Raw genomic sequence first — 22187 nt, 5'->3', positions numbered from 1 at the left:
AGTGATTACTCTGAAGACACCGATTACTGTGACTGCTATCGACGGATCACGTCTTATCAATGGTCTCATCACCCAGAGTACGTCTCCAGTAATGCTTCAGATTGGTGTTCTACACCAAGAAGAAATTTCGTTTTTAATTCTTCCTGTTACTACAAGTCCGATTGTTTTAGGCCTTCCATGGCTTCAATGTCATTCTCCCCAGATTGACTGGCGCACTCCTCAAGTTACGTCTTGGGGAGCTGAATGTCATCATCGTTGTCTCTCCCAAGTCATTCCTCTTAAAATACAGCAATCTTCCATTTCACCTTCCTCACCGGGACTTCCTCCTCAGTATGCTTCATTTGCCGATGTTTTTGATAAAACTCAGTCTGAACGTCTTCCTCCTCATCGTTCATGGGATTGTCCGATCGATCTTCTACCTGGCAAGACTCCTCCTAGGGGTCGTGTGTATCCACTTTCGTTACCTGAAACTCAAGCTACATCTGAATACATCCAAGAGAATCTCCAGCGAGGATTTATTCGACCTTCCACTTCTCGCGCTGGAGCCGGGTTCTTCTTTATAAAAAAGAAGGATGGATCACTACGCCCCTGCATAGATTTTCGTGGACTTAACGCCATTACTATTAAAAATCGGTATGCCATTCCTCTGATTACTGAGTTATTTGATCGCATTAAGGGAGCTCGGATCTTTACCAAGTTGGATCTTCGTGGTGCCTATAATTTAATTAGAATCCGGTCCGGTGACGAATGGAAGACAGCTTTCAACACCAGAGATGGGCATTATGAATATTTAGTAATGCCTTTCGGGTTATGTAATGCCCCCGCTGTTTTCCAAGGCTTCATTAATGAGATCTTTCGGGACTTGTTATATGTATGTGTCGTTGTCTACCTGGACGACATATTGATCTTCTCACAGGACCTGCTGTCTCATCACCAACATGTGGCAGAAGTTCTTTCCAGACTCCGGAAAAATTCATTATTCTGCAAACTAGAAAAATGTTCATTCGAGTTGCCCCAGATTCCATTTTTGGGTTATATTGTCTCCGGAGTTGGCCTGCAAATGGATCCAGAAAAGGTGAATGCTGTGTTACATTGGCCTCAGCCAACTACTCTTCGTGCCATTCAGCGTTTTTTAGGTTTTGCCAATTACTATAGACGCTTCATTCAAGACTTCTCTTCAATTGCATCTCCTATCGTGGACCTGACTCGTAAAGGGGCCAATACTAAGCAATGGTCATCTGAGGCTCTCCAAGCCTTTCAATTTCTTAAAGAGTCCTTCTCCTCTGCTCCCATTCTTCGACAGCCTGATGTGACGCTTCCCTTCTTCCTAGAAGTAGATGCCTCTAATGTTGGCTTAGGAGCCATTCTCTCCCAAGGATCGGAGCAACAAAAATTCCATCCTTGTGCCTTTTACTCTCGGGGTCTCCTGCCTGCGGAGAGGAATTACACCATTGGGGACAAGGAGTTGCTGGCTATTAAAGTAGCATTAGAGGAGTGGAGATACTTGTTGGAGGGAGCTCGTCATCCTGTGACAATTTTCACGGATCATAAGAACTTGTCATATCTACAGTCTGCCCAATGCTTGAATCCTCGTCAAGCAAGATGGTCTCTTTTCTTTTCTCGTTTTGAATTAATCATAACCTTCAAACCAGCTGCAAAGTACAAGAAAGCTGACGCTCTATCCCGAGCCTTTGTGACGTCCTCTGACGTTGAAGAGGTTTCCAACCACTCTATACTAGACCCCAAATGTATTTCGCTGGCTGCTTCTTCCACTAAAGTGCTACCATTTGGGAAGACCCTCGTGCCTCCTACTTTTAGTAGGAAAATCCTTTTGTGGTTCCACTCTTCTCGTTTTTTTGGACACGCTGGTGAACACAAGACCTTTGAGATTCTCTCTCGAAGTTACTGGTGGCCTTCTATGAGGAGAGACGTCAAAGAGTTTGTAGCTGCTTGTGAATTGTGTTCTCAGTTTAAGACCTCCCGCAGAACTCCAGCGGGTTTGCTTCAATCACTACCCATTCCGTAAAAGCCCTGGACCCATATTAGTATGGACTTTGTTACTGATCTTCCTCCTAGTAAAAACTGTAATACTATTTGGGTAGTGGTGGACAGATTTTCAAAGATGGCGCATTTCGTCCCTATGTCTGGTTTGCCTTCCTCTTCTACTCTGGCTGAGCATTTCGTCAAAGAAATCTTTCGTATTCATGGATGTCCGTCTGAGATTGTGTCAGATAGAGGAGTACAATTTGTTTCCAGATTCTGACGGGCCCTTTGTAAGACCTTGGGCATACGATTAGCACTCTCATCTTCCTACCATCCTCAATCAAACGGACAAACTGAAAGGGTCAATCAAGATCTTGAGACCTTTATAAGGATGTTCTCATCAGCCAATCAAGACAACTGGGTAGAATTGCTTCCTTGGGCTGAATTCGCTCATAACAACATGTACCATGAGTCATCTTCCAAAACTCCATTCTTTGTGGTTTACGGTCACCATCCGTCTTTTCTGGAATTTCCTGCCCTCCCTCCCATCCAAGTTCCTGCTGTAGAGACTGTTTGTCAGACCTTCAAAAATATTTGGTCTCAGGTCAAAACCTGTTTAAAGAAGACATCTGTCAAATATGTCTTTTGCAGATTAGGTGTAACATGGGTCTACTTTGACCTAATATGAAGGTTTAGACCTAACAACAGCCCTGTTTTCATGAAAGATAAGATATGAAGACATATAAAACAGAGCCCCCAGCTCCGAAACTCTCCTAGCTGCGGACATTGCCAAAAAAAGATAGTCTTCCAGGTAAGGAACTTTAACTCCATTGAATCCAAGGGTTCGAAGAGAGGTTGCTGTATAGCTATCAGCACTAGGTTGACATCCCAAGGAGTTTATGGGGTGGATGTATGAAGGCTGCACATGCATCATTTCTTTTAAGAAAATCTGCACTTCCGTAAAAATCCAAGTTTCCACTGAAAGAAAACTGAGAGGGCTGAAACCTAAACCTTCAAGGAGCCAAGTCTCAAACCCCATCCAGACCCTTCTGACAGAATGGCAATAAACAGGTCAACTGCAAAGATGAGGTAGGAAACCCCTTCCTTTCACACCAGGAGATGCAAGTCTTCCACATCTTGTGATGATTTGTGGCTGAAACCTGCTTTTTTAGCCTGAGCATGGTCTGAACCACGCTGTCAGATAAGTCCTTAGCTCTAAGAATCATGGCTTCAACCGCCATGCTGTTAAAGTTAGCCGAATTAGATTTAGCGATGAAAAGGTCCCTGACTTAACATATCTTGAAGGCAAACACCAGCATAGGCTCTCTGCCATGCAGAGAATGTCCATGTACCACAACTTTCTTGAGCTTGTCGACCTGAAGCTGGAGGTTCATGGATTTCAGGTTCAGAATGGATTAAAAAAATCCGTCCAGAGTCTGAACCAAGAAGAAATTTGAGTACAAACCCATTTACTTCTACTTTTCTGGGACTGGAACAAATACTCCTGAAGTGATCAAGGACTGAAAGGCTTCCTCTAAAGGAAAACGCACAGTTTTGTATTCAGGAATGCCAGTGGTGATGTTGGGGACTTCAGGAGATCTATGATGCACACATGAATTATGAATCCTCTCACCCAGGCGTTTGACATAGAATCGAACGACCAGAAGAGAAGTAGAAGGTCTCCAACCATGGGAAATCCTGGGTGGGCAGTCTGCCCATCTTGTTAACTGTTTGCCTGAAGGTTTTGGAGCTAGACGCTTAGCTGTCCAAGCCTGTTTTCCTCTGCAGCTCTGACTGCTTGTTTTCCCTGAGAAATGATAGGAGCAAAACATAAGCCATTAGGTGTGGGGACTTTAATGGGTGGAAAATAATTATTTCCCGCTGTGGCCAGGGGAATAATCTTATCCAGTTCAGAACCAAACAAAATATCCCTAGAGAAAGGCAGGAACTTTTGGACTTTATGTCTGCCTCCTGGCGTGCAGAGACTGCTGAGGCTGAAATCCTAGCCCAACAAGGGAGAGGGATGCCACTAACCTTCAAGCTGAACCTCTGGTGCAAATTCCGGCACCTGACAAAGCTGGAGATATGAGGATCCCGATCACTTCCCTCTGCAGGAGGAACCGTGTCCCCCCAGAGACATACTTGTGCCAGATGTGGTACTGCCTCAGCCACCTTCAGGCATCCAGCAACCTCCATGACTGGGGAGATGCAATTAGGAGTGGTAGAAGACAGTAAAATAAAAAAATGAAAGAATTAAATAAAGATTTGTACAATGGCACCCATAGAAAAGTTTCTCCAGCTCTGATGGCCACATTAAAAAAACTGAAGTTACTGGCAGGTTATGGTGGGGAAGAAGCTTGGACTTTTAGAGCCAGACATAAAATGCACAAGCTCAAGTGCTGCCTCTATACCCAGTGTTTCCAGTGTCCCTAACATGTAAGAAGAACACGCATAGGCATGATAATGCTTCAGCTTTTTCAACACTCCAATGATAAAGAACAAGGAACAGACATTCATTTAAATATGACAGTGTGAAGTGAGCGAATAGAATTATTTTGATATACAAAGAAAGACAATATAGTACATACTGTAAAACATAGCAATATATTTTTAGGGTGCTTATCATATCGATTTCTCCAGTATGATTAATGCCTTACATGTCACTATATGCCACATGCCTACTATAGTGATATCATCATCAAAAAAGCTATTATGATGTTTCTATGGCTTATCCACTTCTTACATTCAAGTATCGTCCCAAGTTTCCTTCCAACTTGGCGTCGATTATGTAACAGGATTCCTCTCCATCATAAAACTGACGTGTAGTCCTCTGTCCAAGTCCTGCATCACCTTTGTCAGCAGACGGCATAGTAGGCTTAAGACGGTAAGTGGATTTCAAGGGAAAATCGTGGGTGGATTTTACAGCCACTTGTCTCTTTACAGGGCCTGGCCAAACAGGACAACACAGCTTAGATTTTTACACACTGTTTATCTCATTCAAACAACTTGTAAGTGACAATGATTTCAAGAAAATTGGTTAACCTTATCAGGCTAATCCTGAGGAGGTGTCTATGCTATGTACAGCACAACCATCAAGTTTAATGGGTACACTGACAGGTTGCCTCATGTCCCTACCTGTGGCGGAGGTTACGCTCTTCTTGTCCTCTTCTACATCAGATCCAGATGAAATGGTCTGGATGTCATCACTGTCGTTAGCGTTAATTTGGCCTGCTGGTTTCTTGCTGTCGGCCCCATTTTCCACCTCACAATCTGAGCTGCTGGATAATGTCAGGACCTGACGGAGAGCACAAATATCACAGTGTCCACAGGAACAATTATGTGCACAAAACATAAGGTCAGATAACATATAACAAACAGCTACCTGGATCACGACACTTTAAAAAGGTGCAGTAACCTCAAAACTGGTCTTTACATAACTGTGCCTAGTACACAGGAAAGTATGTACTGGACACAGTTTATATGTCATTCTTCTATAAGCTACTTCAGGCCATTTACGGACTCGTTCACGCCCATAATGATGTAATGCTCCAACCCCTAAGACAACACACACCATGCTAAACCTCAGTTTATTGTATAATGAGAGCATCATCCCACCTTAAAAAAAATTACAGGAAGGGGAAGAGGAGAAAGACAATGGCAGCTGTACAGAAAAAACAATAGAATGAGAGTCCATTTAAAATGTATGCCCCTATCTGTTACTTAGGCCAAACTGCCCAACAACAGAGTAAAACACGCATACAGATAATATTACCATGGATTGTAAGTTCTTTAGCAGATCGAATATAACAGTTACTAAACATCAATGCAAATTATGGCCATAAATTATCCTCAAATCTCTAAGCAGCTGGGGCAATGCCACAGAACACAGGATTGGTGTTTTGTTTCCTCCCAAAGTGAAAAATAAATAGTTATAAGGGAGAGACTTAGAGCTGGCCACACTAAGGATTCCAATAGGCTACATATAGTCCATTGACTAAACTCCCATTAGACATGTCATCATGACACAAAACACTAGTACTTTGCATAGTGCTTAAGGGGCAGTGGTAAATATACAGGGTGGGTGTGTAATTGGGGTAAACGGAAGTAGCCATCTTTGGAGGGGAAGCAAAATGTTGGATGAAAACATGGTCAATTTCATACTGATTCCTATTATGGTGATAGACCTGATGATTAAAGAAACAATGGTATGCTCTACAGCAGGGGCGCACGGAGGATTGTCGGGGGGTTTGCCCCCTGACCCAAAAAAAAGCAAAAAACAACCCGAGAGAGAGCATCATCAGCTCTGTCCTATACAGCAGCCGCGGCGCTGTATAGCACAGTGGCCACTTAGTTAGCGCAGGGGGGGTTTCTAGAGACTCAGAAACCCCCCCTGCGTGCGCCACTGTACAGTGTACAATAGACTAATAGAAATGCTTACATTAGATTTTGGTAAGAACTAGAAGGGAGGGAGAATCATTAAGTTCACCCCTGTATATGATCCCTGCAATGTAGGACAAGTGAAGAGATTTACAGTTACACGCTCTGTAAATGAAGGTAATATCTCCTGCTTACATCACTAGTCTGTGCGTTGGACTGGCGTCTCATCTGGTGCATGGCGGTTTTGCTGAACGGTCTTTTTACACCGTGAGGTAGAACTGGGGAAGGGTTATAACTATAGACTCTGCGACAGTTTCCAAGTCTAGGGACCAAAGCAATAGAGTTACAACATAATGCTGGCAGACATTTATAACAGAGGAATTTCCAGTGTGGTTGAATAAAGTGTGCAGTAAACTGTACGTACCCAGGAAATTTGCCGGCTTCATCAGTCTCCTGCAAGGCAGCAAAAAGTCAGGAAATCATTAAAGTGTAAAGCACAGAGTATGGAATACAAGACAAAGTTAAATGCATTGAAACTCCTGTTGTCTGATCACACGAATGTAAGGCTTATCCGCAGTAAGAGCAGTAACAGTTATAAAACTGAGTGTTAAGAAATTATATCTCTATATCTACATACCACACACACCAATCAGCCAGAACATTAAAACTACTGAAGTGAATAACATTGATTATCTTGTTACAATGGCACCTGTCAAGGCAGCTAGTGAACAGCCAGTTCTTGAAGTTGATGTGTTGGAAGTAGGGTAACTGGGCAAGTGTAAGGATCTGAGTGACTTTGACAAAGGCCAAATTGTAATGGCTAAATGACTGCACCAGAGCATCGCCAAAACGGCTGGTCTTGCGGGGTGTTACCAGTATTGCGGGGTGCCAGTATGAAGTGGTCAGAACCTACCAAAAGTGGTCAAAGGAAGGACAAACGGTAAACCGGCGACAGGTTCATGGGCGCCCAACACTCATTGATGCGCAAAAGGGAGAGAAGACTAACCTGTCTGGACCAAGCCCACAGAAGAGCTACTGTAGCACAACTTAAAAAAGTTAATGCTGGCTAAGACAAAAAGGTGCTAAATTGCACCTGTGATGAATGTGTCAACAATCAGGATACTGATATGCCTTAAAATAGTGATACTTTTCCTATAATCCCTCCCCCCCCCACACACACACACATGCCAGGATGACATCAACCATGTCTCCCATTTTAAGTGATGACCTGCTATCAGAGTCTATGAAAGTGTCAAGCATGGTACTGGAGCTTAGCTACGAAGCCACCTTATGTTTGGAGGTCTCCTCAGGGAGAATGCAGCCCGTGTGCTCTTCTTGGCTAGTCTGCCGGGCTAAAGCAGGGTTCTTAGAAGCAGTCTCTGAGGTTCCATATTCTTTCTGGCCCCTGGTTTGCCGATGTGTGTCATTGCTCCACCACACAGAGCTGGATGTAATGTCCTCACTCTTACATAGTTGATGAGGTTGAAAAAAGACCAGTCCATCAAGTTCAACCTATTTTGGATCTCCTGCGATCCGGCACTTATATTTGAAATTGATCCAGAGTAAGCAACCGCCAATCTGTTTCAATTGTAAAAATGCCCCCAGACTCAATATTGCAGTCCTATTTTTACCCTATTTCCACTACTATCCTACATTTTAATTAAGGGTCGTATCCCTGGATACACCTTTTTCGCTAAAAATTTGTCTAACCCTTTCTTAAACATATCTATTGAATCTGCCATTACAACCTTCCCTGGCAATGAATTCCATATCTTGACTGCCCTTACTGTAAAGAACCCCTTCCTTTGCTGGTTGTGAAATTTCCTCTCCTTTCACCTTAGAGGGTGACCACGTGTCCTTTGTATAGTCCTTGGGGCAAAAAGTTTCCATGAAAGTTCTCTGTATTGACCCCTAATGTATTTGTACATAGTAATCATATCTCCCCTTAGACGCCTCTTTTCTAAAGTAAAAATACCTAAACTGGCTAACCTTTCCTCATAACTTAATGACTCCATACCCTTTATCAATTTTGTCGTCCTTCTCTGAACCCTTTCTAGTTCCAAATTATCTTTTTTATAGAGTGGTGCCCAGAACTGTACTGCATATTCAAGATGAGGTCTTACCAACGATTTATACAGTGGCAAAATTACACTGTCTTCTCTTGCATCTATGCCCCTTTTTATGGATGCCAATACTTTGTTTGCCCTTGCAGCTGCTGCTTGACATTGAGCACTATTGCTAAGTCTACTGTCTACGAGCACTCCCAAATCCTTTTCCATTATAGATTCTCCTAAATTAATTCCATTTAATTTATAGATTGCGTTCTTGTTTTTGATCCCTGAATGCATAACCTTACATTTATCTGTGTTGAACCTCATATTACATTTGGCCGCCCAATCCTCCAGTTTATTTAAGTCCCTCTGTAGAGAAGCTACATCTTGCTCTGATTTTATTACCTTACAGAGTTTAGTGTCATCTGCAAAAATAGAAACTTTACTCTCTAAACCATCACCAAGGTCATTAATGAATATATTAAAAAGGAGTGGTCCCAGCACTGAACCTTGAGGTACTCCACTTAAGACTTTTGACCAATTAGAAAATGTTCCATTTATCACAACTCTCTGTTCCCTATTCTCTAACCAGTTTTCGATCCAAGTACAAATGTTGATTCCTGGACCCAGTTCCCTAATTTTGTAAACCAACCTCTTGTGTGGCACTGTATCAAAGGCCTTTGCAAAATCTAAGTAGACCACATCTACTGTCCTGCCCTGGTCTAAGTTCCCACTAACTTCCTCGTAGAAACTAATTAGATTAGTTTGACATGACCTATCCCTCACAAATCCATGTTGATTCCCACTAATAATTTTATGGCGTACCAAGTTATCCTGAATAGTTACATAGTTGCCAAAGTTGTCATCTGAACTTTCATCATTGGACTCTTCTTGTTCATCCCTTCCAGCGTTTTCTTCTCTATCTTCCTTGAGGTCTACACTCCTGCTGACGGAAGACGACTTGACATCACTTTCGTAACCCTCTTTGTAATTCTCCACGCTTTCAATGTAGTCCAAATTAGCAAAGTATTCATCATCCATCTGAAGACCTACCTTGTCGGCAAAGTCATCTGTCAGGATCTTACCTTTGAGGAAGCAAAGATCAAGAAAGTGAGTGGACACAAGCAGCAACCAAACCACACAAGACCTAAAGCAAGTAGCCATCACATCACTTTTCAGTTGTTAATAAATCAACTATCCCAAACAGGACGGTCGCATACTGAGAGTCGACAACAGCTGGAAGAGGTAAAGGTTTACTAGGGTATAGTATGCAGCTGTGACAAGTACTTCATATATTAACAGAAAGTGATGTACACAGCAGTCGTTATGGGGAAACATGCAGTTGAAATAGGTAATTTCACTTCAAACACATTATAAGCTACTTTCCGAGAAGCTACTTCCAATACAAAAACTTTTCATGCATATTATATACTAAATATATAATCTCTGAGTCTTATCAACAAGGAAGTAAAGGTAGTCCAAGTCCAATCACCAATGTAACATGATAATATTTGGCAAAAGAGGATTTTTTACTTACCGTAAAATCCATTTCTCTTAACCCATTTGGAGGACACTGCAAACTATGAGGTATAGAGGGAGTTGTGCGCAGAGTATAGCACTTAATTCTCACAGACTTGTCTGGTCTGCTCCCTTCCCCTCTATGCCCCCTGGACAGAGACATGTCATTTATTTTTACTAACAAAGCCCTACTGGTTGGACTAAAGTCACATTCAACATAACATACCATATCATCATGCCCAATCTGGAGCCAACAGAATTACCAGTACCCCTTCCCGCTTTACCGTTTTTAGCACCCGAGGTATCATGGGAATCGGTGGAAAGAAATACACCAGTCAGAACTGAACCATCCTTCAGGTCCCCCTTGGTGATTGAAGTATGCCACTGCCATGGTGTTGTCGGATTGAGCTTGTTCCGCAGCAGACTCTGTGTCTAGACCAGGGCTTTGAATACAGCGCTTAACTCGAACACTTTGATGGGTAGTCCAGACTCCTCTTGTGTCTAAACCCCCTGGAGAAGCAGGTTGAGCGTAATTTATTTATAGGGTGCCACAAAATAACGCCTTACAGAAACAGATATTGGACCATATAGAGTAAAACAGTACTGAACATTAAACAAAAAATACCAGGAATTCAAATGTCCAAATATAGCTTGCACAGTGAAGTTGGAGCAGAAGAATAGGTCGAGAGACAAGAGGGAAGAGGGCCCTGTTCGCAAGAGCTTATATCCTAAAGGGAGGACAGACAGGAGGCACAAAGGGAGTCAAGCGCAAGAGTAGCGAATAGGGAGGATGAGAGAGGGTGAGGTAGTCAAGCATGGAGAGAAGGTTAGGTGGATACCTGGTAGGCTTTGAGGAACGGATACGTTTTAAGGGCCCATTTGAAGGAGCACAAATTAGTGGACAGTTAGATAAAAAGTAGGAGGTCATTCCAAAGGAGAGGGGCTGCCCGGGAGAAATTTTGGATTCTAGAATGGGATGAAGTGATCAGGGTGGAGGAGAGACGACGATCATTGGCCGATCGCAGGGAAGTGTATAGAGTGTGAATGGAGAGGAGGTTATAGATGTATGGGTCAGTAGAGTGGTAGAGTGCCTTGTAGATGAGGAGTTTGAAAAGGATTCTGATGGGGAAGGGGAGCCTGTGTAGGAAGAGGCAGAGAGGGGAGACTGGAGAGGAGCGAGGGAGAGGGAGATGTGTCTAGCAGCCACGTTAAATGTAAACCTAAGGGAAGTGAGCTGGGAGAGGGGGAGGTCGGTCTGGAGAGGGTTACAGTAGTCAATACGGGAAATGATGAGTGCATGGATGATGGTTTTGGTATTATCATGGGTTAGAAGGGCCGGATGCGTGCTATGCAGAGCCGGATTTACACCTCATGGGGCCCTAGGCAAGATATCAGTTTGCCCCCCCTTCAAACACACAGTGGCCCCTCACACACACACATTGGCCCCTCACACACACATAATACACACACACACACACACACACACATAATACACGCACGCAGTGGCCCCTCTCACACACACACACACAGTGGCCCCTCACACACACACACACATTATACACGGACGCAGTGGCCCCTCTCACACACACACACATAATACATGCACGCAGTGGCCCCTCACATACACACACACATAATACAGGGACGCAGTGGCCCCTCACACACACACACACACACACACACATAATACACGGACGCAGTGGCCCCTCACACACACACACATAATACATGAACGCAGTGGCCCCTCACACACACACACACATAATACACGGACGCAGTGGCCCCTCTCACACACACATAATACACGGACGCAGAGGCCCCTCACACACACACACATAATACACACACACACACATAATACACACACATATAATATATACACACACACACACACACACAAAATACTACCCCACCCTTCCCCCAACTTACCTTTTTCCATCTAGGAGCTGTGGAGTCTTCATCCCCTTCACATATGGGACGGCACCCGTCATGTGGTGCACGTCCCATGTGACACACAGCAGGCCACCCACACAGAGGAGGGAGGGAGGAGACCAGCCACCACACTAGCATGTGGCCCCTCCCCCGATTCGTGGGGGGGGGGTGCCGCGAGTCGGGGGAGGGTCTGATTTTTTTTTAAAAAAAATTGCTCCTGTCCCCCCCAGCTGTACCCCCCCAAGAGCCGCTAGGCCCTAGGCAGGTGCCTAGGTTGCCTAGTGGTAAATCCGGCCCTGTCGCTAAGTTGCAGAATTGGAAGCGACAGGATTGGGCGAGATATTGAATGTGGGGGTTAAAAAAGAGGGAGGAATCGAGAGTGACGCTCAGGCAGTGGAGATGGTGAACAGATGAGATGAGGGTGTAGTTGACAGTGATAGAGAGATCAAGATGGGATGAAGATCTAGAAGGAGGGAAGATGAGTTCAGCTTTGGCAATGGTAATTTTGAGAAAATGTGAAGACATCCAAGAGGAGATGGCGGAAAAGCAGTCAGATACACGAGAGAGAAAGGGGGGGGGTTCGGAGAAGAGATGTGAAGTTGAATGTTATCGGCGTACAGGTGATATTGGAGACCGAAGGAAGTGATGAGATCACTCAGGGAGGTAATGTACAGCTAAAAGATTAGAGGGCCAAGAACTGAGCCCTGAGGAACTCCTCCAGGAAGGGCGGTGGGGGGGATGAACCAGAAATGGATACAGAAAAGGTGTGGTTAGCAAGGTATGAGAAATCCATGCGAGGACAGAACCACAGAGACTGAGAGAGAGACAGGTTTACAACAGGAGGGGGTGGTCAACGGTGCAGCAGGCTGCGGAGAGGTCCAGGAGGATGAGCAAGGAGAAGTGACCCTTAGGTTTAGCTGAGAGAAGGTCACTAGTAACTTTGGCCAGGGCTGTTTCAGTGGAGTGGAGGAGGCGGAAGCTGGAATGGAGAGGGTCAAGGAGAGCATTATAGTTCAGCCCCAAACCAGGGAAGACCCAGACTTAGATTCTTCGTCTGCAGCCACCACAATCGGGAGTCATGGATCTCCTGCAACAGCCGGAAGTCCTGTTTTGCCAGCTGAGGGTTTGACCTAGACCATCTTGCCAGTATCTCGAGTTGGAAAGGTCATGAGTGGAAACGAGAAAACTGCACCGCTTTGAAACAAGATACCATTCGGCCCATCAGCTTCATGCACTGAAGAATGGACACCTACCTGAGGGCTAATAAGACTTTCACTTGTATTTGAATAACTAGGACCTTGTCCTGTGGCAAAAACACCCTCTGATACCTGCTGTCGAACAGGAAACCCAATTACACCATATTCTGTGTAGGTGTAAGGCTGGATTTCTTGTTTATGACCCAGCCATGTGACTGCAGCAACTCTGCTATCAGTTGTAAGTGGGATAAAAGGAGAGAAGCAGAATTCGCCTTTACCCCTTTGTGATGTAGAAGTGCAGGCATGAACGCTATCACCTTCTTGAACATCCGTAGTGCTGTGGCCAGACCAAAAGGAAGAGCCCTAAATTGGAAATGGCTCGATCCCACAGCGAACCTGAGGAGGCTATGGTGGCCTTCCCATATTGGAATGTGAAGATATGTATCCTGGATGTCCAAGGATGCTAGGGATTTGTTCTGCCCCATGGAATTGATCACTGAGCAAACGGACGCCATCCTGAAAGTGGGAGCCTGCAAGAGAAAATTGAGTGACTTCAAATTCAGGAAGGGACGAAAGGACTTATCCGGTTTCTGGACCAAGAAGAGATTCGAGTAGTAGCCTAAGCCTCTTTGCTTCCACAGGACAGAAACAATCACATCTTAGGACAACAGGGATTGAATGACCTCCTGAAGAGCCACTTTCCTGGCTTCATCGTGAGGAAGGAGAGTGGAAAGAAAATGTTGTGGGGGTGCCTTTAAGAGGTCCAAGATATGCCCCTTACCCAGATGTATGATTAAGAACTGATCCACTAATCCCAAAAGAGCAAGGGCCGAACCCCCACCACCACATTTCCGGGCAGGGGAAGAAGGAAGTCATGCGGGTTTCTTGTCTGCTGGCTTGGGACCAGGGTGTCTACCTGTCTAAATCTGCTTTCCTCTCTAAGGCGCTCCCTGCAGGGAAAGGGATTGACCTCTCGAGGAAGCCCTCCTTACTTTCCCAGCAAACCAAAAGGACCAAAATCTTCCACCCTTCTATGTAAGGTTAGTGATGGAAGAGAAAGGAACACTTACCTCTCTCAGGCCCATGCAGCTGCTGATACAGGGCGGAGCGAAGCACCTGAAGCAAGATAAATGGATTTTAGAATCCTCTCATACATCCTATCCGTGCAGTCCTTTAGGGTAGCAGCACTCAGGAGAGGGATGCTAGTGGATCTTGCCAGATGTGCTACAGGCTAAGAGTATAGCCATAGGAAGAGTAATACTGTAAGACAGTTTTACATTACCATACAGCAGAAAGCAATCATTTTCCCAGGAAAACAAGTTTAAAAGACCAGGCAAAATATAAGGTAAGGGAGCAGTGAGGTAAATGGCGGGCTATGACATAGGTAGAACCCTGTCAAAGGGAAGGTGTTATTCCTGAGAGAAAAAGAACTCCCTCCTGTACCCTCCTTAACATGGCTGCCTAATGAATTGTATATACTCTGGTGGGAACTGTAAGTTCCTCAGCACCCTACCAGGCTTACTCCCTGGTTACTTCTGTGTCCTCTTGCATGCAGCCCCGTCTCAGCTTGTCATAGGGGAGACTTGGGATGCTGCCACAGCTCCTGACGCAGTCCCACTGTCCTGGGCAGCTTCTGGGTCCCTGGATGTCATCTCTGGTGTCCAGTTGACCCTTTACCGGGAGCCCCAACAAGACAAGTCTGCGAGAATTAAGTGTCATACTCCCCGCACAGCGCCCCTTTATACCCCTTTGTTAGCAGTGTTCCCCAAATGGATGTGCCAGAGAAAGCAGAGATTTTTTTTCAGGACACTGCAAGAAAATCATAATGGAAGTGTTATGATAGTAAGCAGCTAGAGGACAGCTATGGAAAGACATGGCAATCCATTTCAGCCTGTACTGAAACGTTTGAAATGTTGATTGATTAAATGTGTCCTGCACAGAGAAATCTATATTTTAGACACCGTTTATGTCATCTCTGTGTTCCTCTACTGCGCTGTCACAGGTTCAGGTCCACTCTAGGCCTAGCCCACAAAAATGTCATATCCCATCCCAATGTTATCACACATCACTTTTGACAGAAAGCCACTCACAAGTTACTGCAGTGTGAGAGAATTATCAGTCCTGAAAAAGATTGACAGGAGAGATATTGTAAGTGATAACATGATTATGGGATCAGTATAGACAAATAACGGCATCTAACGGAATCTCCACTGAATGGTGAACTCTGCAAGTAGACTTATGCTAGGTACACACTACAAGTTTTTCACTCCATTATTGTGCCAATCACACGATAGATGTCCATTAGGTCCGATATTTCTTTAGGTTGTACACTGCAACGATCATGTTTTATCGTTCCAATGCACATCGTATCGTTGGAATTGCATTTTTTTTTTAATCAAATATTTTTATTAAGATTTTAATAAAAACAGTACAAAAAAAAAGAAATACATAACATAGTTCCAAAGAGAGTTACATTTCACATTAATATAGAAAACATATGAACAACTTCAAATATCACATTTACTAGTAGCATACAAACATGGCACATGACTGGTTGTAGAAAATGACAGTTTATTAGATTGTATACAGGTCCCCAAACTCCTTTCATAAAGGGTAGATAGCAATATTAGTTACAGCCAGAAGGATAAATCTGTGAGGTGAGTCAGCTAGTGATGTCTAAAGTGCTTAGGGATTCAGATGGAGCAATCCCCAGAACCGACCAAGGATTAAGTAATATTCAGATAGGGTCAAAGTCCGCAGACAGAGAACGAATCGCATACCTTGACTTCACCCATCTCGACTATACTTTGCAATATTTTTGCACTGTGCCTCGGGAGTGATAAGTGAATCACTCATAACCCACAGCTATATTAACAAGGGCCTCCCAGGCACCGAAGTTCGGCCCCTTTCGTTCCATTCACACTCTAGCAATTGCAACCTTAGCTAGGGCGGAAAAAATTAAGGACATCTGGTCGTGGACCTCCCAAGCAGCAAATCAACCCTAAAAACCAAATATGCAGGTCTTAGGGTACAATAGTGGAATATCGATAATTGTGTCTTGAATACACTTCACCACCTGCGACCAAAAGTCTTCTACCACAGGACAGCCCCAAAGTAGGTGCCAGAAAGTAGCGGAGGAACCTCTGCATTTTGGACAGTTAGAGTCGGATCGGGCACCCATCTAGAACAACCTGTGGGGAGAGTAATAAACTCTATGTAAAATATACAGCTGAACCTGCCTATACCTGGTACAGGAGGTGGCCTCACTAGCACTGTCAAGCAAGCAGATCCTGTCCTCGCAGATCGTCAGTCAATTGTCACAGGTCCAGTTAACAACCTTGTCGCAATCGAGCCAGGTCATCAGGAGAGTATGGAGAGTACATTGGCACATAACAATGAGATGCTCTTTGTGGAACCCACTCCTTTAAGAAGTATGCAAAGAGGGTTCTGAGTAGAGATGGTCACTGACCCCCGTGTTTTGGTTTTGGATTCGGTTTTGGATCTGGATTACCGTCGTGTTTTGGTTTTGGTTTTGCAAAACCGCCATTGCGTGTTTTGGTTTTGGTTTTGGTTTTGTTTGGTTTTGTTTTGCTATTTTTTGGGAAAATCCATGTTTTTGGGCCTAAATTAACCCAATTTAGTGCTCCAACTGTTTTAGAGACAAGTAATCTAATTGTTGAGGTAATAAATCATCCAAAAAAACAGTTTAATTCTTCGTTGGTAGGCCTTCATTTATTGTACACACAAAACAGATTGTCTTTCTCTCCATCTATGCATATTGGCAATGCAGCCATCGTCTTTGGATGTATATTACACCCTACACTTATAGTTAAATATGTAAAGAAATGGAAAAAGACAGTTTGCTTTCTGTCTCTATAGGCCCCCCTCCACTTTTTTTTAAAAAAAAAAAATTCAGCCATTATAGACTGTACAATATTAATTGACATGGAGAAAGCCAGTTTGGTTTCTGTCTCTCTAGGCTCCCCTCCACTTGTATAAAATACTAATAAATTCAGCCGTTATATACTGTACAATATAAATTGAAATGGACAAAGGCAGTTTGGTATCTGTCTGCATCAGATCCTCTCTCCACTAGGAGTAAAATAGAAAACTATTCAGCCGTTATATAATCTAGAATATAAATAGAAATTGAGAAAGGCAATTTGGTATCTGTTTGCATCATAATCATCAACATCATCATTAGCGCCCTTGTCGCCTACACAAATCTCCCCCTCATCCTCTTCTAATTCCAAAGTGGCATCCTCAATTTGGGTATCACCGGCTACACTCGGGCTATTAAGGCACACATCAGAAGAATGCTCACGATTAGACATCCTACTGTTGGATGGACTCTCCACAGGGATTGTTGTCATTTGTGAATCAGAGCAAATATTCTCCTGTAATGCCTCACTGTTATCTTGCAGCTCGGCTTTGACGCGTAACAGTAGTTGTGCACCAATTGTAGGCTGGGTAAATTTTTGGGATCTGCCACTAATAGCCAAAGGTGAAGGCCTCATTCTCTCTTTGCCACTGCGTGTGTAGAATGGCATGCTTGCAATTTTTTTTTTATCGTCACTTAACTTTTGCTCAGTTACACTTCTTTTTCGCTTCAATACAGTAAATTTTTTTGGGGTTTTTGTTTTTTGCACTAATTTGAAAACACTCTGTTGTTTGACATCGCCTTGGCCAGATGACGTACTGGGAACACTAACATCAGGACTGGTGACAGAACCTGGTTGCTCATTCAGATCATATGTGGACTGCTTTGAATCCATTCTGAGCGCAAACCACTGGGGAGTGCTAAAAATTATTTGGTAGATACTGCTGACAGATATGACTTTTGACAGCCAGAAATATTAATGCACAATTAGGGAGGACACCCCAAAAGCACTGAGGAGTGCTAAAAATTATTTAGTAGATACTGCTGACAGATATGACTTTTGACAGCCAGAAATATTAATGCACAATTAGGGAGGACACCCCAAAAGCACTGAGGAGTGCTAAAAATTATTTAGTAGATACTGTTGACAGATATGACTTTTGACAGCCAGAAATATTAATGCACAATTAGGGAGGACACCCCAAAAGCACTGAGGAGTGCTAAAAATTATTTAGTAGATACTGCTGACAGATATGACTTTTGACAGCCAGAAATATTAATGCACAATTAGGGAGGACACCCCAAAAGCACTGAGGAGTGCTAAAAATTATTTAGTAGATACTGCTGACAGATATGACTTTTGACAGCCAGAAATATTAATGCACAATTAGGGAGGACACCCCAAAAGCACTGAGGAGTGCTAAAAATTATTTAGTAGATACTGCTGACAGATATTACTTTTGACAGCCAGAAATATTAATGCACAATTAGGGAGGACACCCCAAAAGCACTGAGGAGTGCTAAAAATTATTTAGTAGATACTGCTGACAGATATGACTTTTGACAGCCAGAAATATTTATGCACAATTAGGGAGGACACCCCAAAAGCACTGATGAGTGCTAAAAATTATTTAGTAGATACTGCTGACAGATATGACTTTTGACAGCCAGAAATATTAATGCACAATTAGGGAGGACACCCCAAAAGCACTGAGGAGTGCTAAAAATTATTTAGTAGATACTGCTGACAGATATTACTTTTGACAGCCAGAAATATTAATGCACAATTAGGGAGGACACCCCAAAAGCACTGAGGAGTGCTAAAAATTATTTAGTAGATACTGCTGACAGATATGACTTTTGACAGCCAGAAATATTTATGCACAATTAGGGAGGACACCCCAAAAGCACTGAGGAGTGCTAAAAATTATTTAGTAGATACTGCTGACAGATATGACTTTTGACAGCCAGAAATATTAATGCACAATTAGGGAGGACACCCCAAAAGCACTGAGGAGTGCTAAAAATTATTTAGTAGATACTGCTGACAGATATTACTTTTGACAGCCAGAAATATTAATGCACAATTAGGGAGGACACCCCAAAAGCACTGAGGAGTGCTAAAAATTATTTAGTAGATACTGCTGACAGATATGACTTTTGACAGCCAGAAATATTTATGCACAATTAGGGAGGACACCCCAAAAGCACTGAGGAGTGCTAAAAATTATTTAGTAGATACTGCTGACAGATATGACTTTTGACAGACAGAAATATTAATGCACAATTAGGGAAGACACCCCAAAAGCACTGAGGAGTGCTAAAAATTATTTAGTAGATACTGCTGACAGATATTACTTTTGACAGCCAGAAATATTAATGCACAATTAGGGAGGACACCCCAAAAGCAATGAGGAGTGCTAAAAATTATTTAGTTGATACTGCTGACAGATATGACTTTTGACAGCCAGAAATATTAATGCACAATTAGGGAGGACACCCCAAAAGCACTGCGGAGTGCTAAAAATTATTTAGTAGATACTGCTGACAGATATGACTTTTGACAGCCAGAAATATTTATGCACAATTATGGGGGACACCCCAAAAGCGCTGGGGAGTGCCAAATATGAAGAAAAAATAATAAACCTCTATCCTCCTCTCTGCACTAGCGATTTTGGTTAGAGCAATTGCAAGAACAATATTGTATTCTCTGTCCCTGCTCTAATTAGCCTATGACTACACCCTGCTCTCTCCCTCTGTCAAATGGCGATGGATTGCTGTGGAGGCGTGTATTTATAAAGTTGAAGTATCGCGAGAACCGAGCCCCGAGATCCGACGACGTCACAATGACGTTCGGCCTCGATTTGGATTCGGAATGGGCGGGAGAGTACCGAGCTGCTCAGCTCGGTACTCGAATACCCAAAGTTCGGGTGGGTTCGGTTCTCGGAGAACCGGACCGCCCATCTCTAGTTCTGAGCCATTTGATTTCATTTTATAAATGGACTAACAATCACTAAAAGCGATGGAATGATGTCGGGCAAACTATGTGTGTGTATGAACTCACGATCAGCAGTGTAGGCAGATCTCTATGGAGTATGTAAAGTCATGATTTTTTAAGCAGATGATTATGAGAGATAAAGAGCACAGATCTGAATGTAAATCTTGTAAAATGTGTATATGTGTACACATGAATCGGCATGTTGATCGGGACTTTCAGTCATTGGTAAAATTGTTACCAATATCGCAACAGTTGAATTTTTTGCGTAGGGTGTGCCCAGCCTTACTAGCAACACTATAGAAACTAGACAAAGTCTTATACAAAGAATCGCTTTATACAATCATCCCTTATACAATAAAAAAAACATAGCGTTTGTGTCCCTTTAAAGACAAGGAAACTAACTTATGGATACAAAAAGTAAATACAGGATCATGCTGCAGACCTGTCCTGAGCGCATTAGTCTTACCTACATATATACAGACGAAAGAGCCCTTTGCTATGTCGTCAAGACAGCGAATCCCCCACCCCTTGTTCTGGGTCTTGAAGAGCTGGAGACGCACTTGGAGACCATGCTGTACTAGCCGATTAGTACACATATTGATATTGCATTTACATCTCTTGTTGCATTCGTATACCCTGTGATAGAAGACAGAAACACTCAATTGTAGTATTCAATACTGTCCGACAATTGTCTGGATTTGCATCACTTTTCACAGAAACACATACGGCCTGATTCATTAAGGAATGCAAATTGTGAGTTTTTAAATTGGAAATTGCATGTAAGTATTCCCGTATTCACGCAGATCAAGAAACATTTCTAGTTGAATACGGATAAAAGTACACTCTGCCTATACAACACTTTATGTATGCAGACAGATACAACACTGCAGGTTACACGCAATGCTATTGTATATATAAAGTCCCATCAGAACGCAGAGATAAAAAAATACATTACAATACCTGTTAATAATATAATCATTAATAAAATACATTGAAAAAAACGTTTTTTGCTTTTTTTTAAACATGAAATACATTTCTACAGTTGCTCATAATTACAAACACATGTTCTGGCATTTATACGTGACCGTTATCACTATCACTTGGCACTTACACCTGACCTGTAGCTGGTGCAAGTGATACAGCTAAAATCCATGTACCTGAGAGATGGCCAGAGCTTGAATCAGACGGATGTGCATGGGCTCAACCTTGGCACAGCATTACTGTACATTGCCTATGTGCATACACCCCTTCCCTCCCCTGTTCCCCCCTTGAAATCGCAGGCAGTCGCAAGTGTCATTTGTGTTGGAAGATGAAATGCACCTGTACTCATTGCTGTGTAATCCATTTCAGGGCATGCGCAGAACAATTTTACACAAAATACGGCACGTATCAGAATTTGCGATCCTTAATGAATCAGGCCCATATTGTATATTAAGCTGTAATACAGCAGGGAATCTGTGTCTACTGCAACTGTACAGTACACAACAGCAATGAAAAACACACACTAAAAGCAGTTACAACAATTCGTACTGCTGGGATGCCGGCCTTTCTTGCAAGAGTTGCTGTGTTTATGGATATCACAAAATAATTTTCTCATGCATCTTATCTGGGGGAAACTGCTACCATAGGGTTGTACGATGGTGCATGGAGTTGGCACCTAAATAGTGAACTAACTAAACTTGCTCTGCAAGCCCTGCTAGCCTCAGTTTTGTTTAAGTGCCCAAGGAGTTTGACTGTTTGGTACTGCAGCACTTGCTGTTTAGTTAGTTAGTTTTTTTGTATTATTATTTTTTTAAGTTTTATTTATTTCATACTATTATAGAAGGGTATGGGTGCTGCTGACAGCACACATACTCATAGACTCCAGACAGATACATTTTTCGTTGCTACAGCACTGACGAACCCCATTGAGGATATCAATACAACAGGCAGTGACAGCGCTTACTTAAGCAGCTGTTTGTCCCTGATATTAGACAGAGAGTGCAACGACTCAGTCAGGAGGGCGGCAATACAAATGGAAGATACCAAGTCCCCCACTGAGGCAGAGGGGGGACTTGGGTCTTACTTTAGCCTGTGTAAGGAGGAGCACAATGATTACCTGGGGCTAACACATACCAGGTCAGCATTGGCATTGTCAGGCACCGCGGGTGTCCTTCATTAAGGAGGTTCCATTCAGCAGCTAACAAGTTGAGCAGTTTTGGTGTGGAGAGTGAACTGGAAGACTCCCCCCACAGACTTGGCATGGTCCAGAG

The 22187-nt window shown here is 43.2% G+C and overlaps 1 protein-coding gene across 5 annotated transcripts in view; it reads right to left on the bottom strand.

Moving 5' to 3' along the window:
- The window catches only part of LOC142109304 (histone-lysine N-methyltransferase SETDB1-like), a 95775-nt gene that overhangs the window by 17021 nt on the left and 56567 nt on the right, over positions 1 to 22187 (bottom strand). For 3 of the 5 annotated variants that reach the window (XM_075193436.1, XM_075193434.1, XM_075193435.1), the window contains 6 exons: positions 20402 to 20571; positions 9237 to 9496; positions 6785 to 6813; positions 6556 to 6682; positions 5119 to 5278; positions 4727 to 4929 (listed from right to left, as the gene is read on the bottom strand). In XM_075193436.1, coding sequence (XP_075049537.1) covers positions 4727 to 4929; positions 5119 to 5278; positions 6556 to 6682; positions 6785 to 6813; positions 9237 to 9496; positions 20402 to 20571 — 949 coding nt within the window. Of the gene's footprint in view, positions 1 to 3687; positions 3791 to 3988; positions 4182 to 4726; positions 4930 to 5118; positions 5279 to 6555; positions 6683 to 6784; positions 6814 to 9236; positions 9497 to 20401; positions 20572 to 22187 lie in introns of those variants that run through there. The other 2 variants (XR_012680329.1, XM_075193437.1) reach the window with 2 other exon arrangements.

This window comes from Mixophyes fleayi, chromosome 12 (assembly GCF_038048845.1).
Source record: "Mixophyes fleayi isolate aMixFle1 chromosome 12, aMixFle1.hap1, whole genome shotgun sequence".
Taxonomy (NCBI): Eukaryota; Metazoa; Chordata; class Amphibia; order Anura; family Limnodynastidae; genus Mixophyes; species Mixophyes fleayi.
This window is presented reverse-complemented; position numbering and strand designations above follow the sequence as displayed.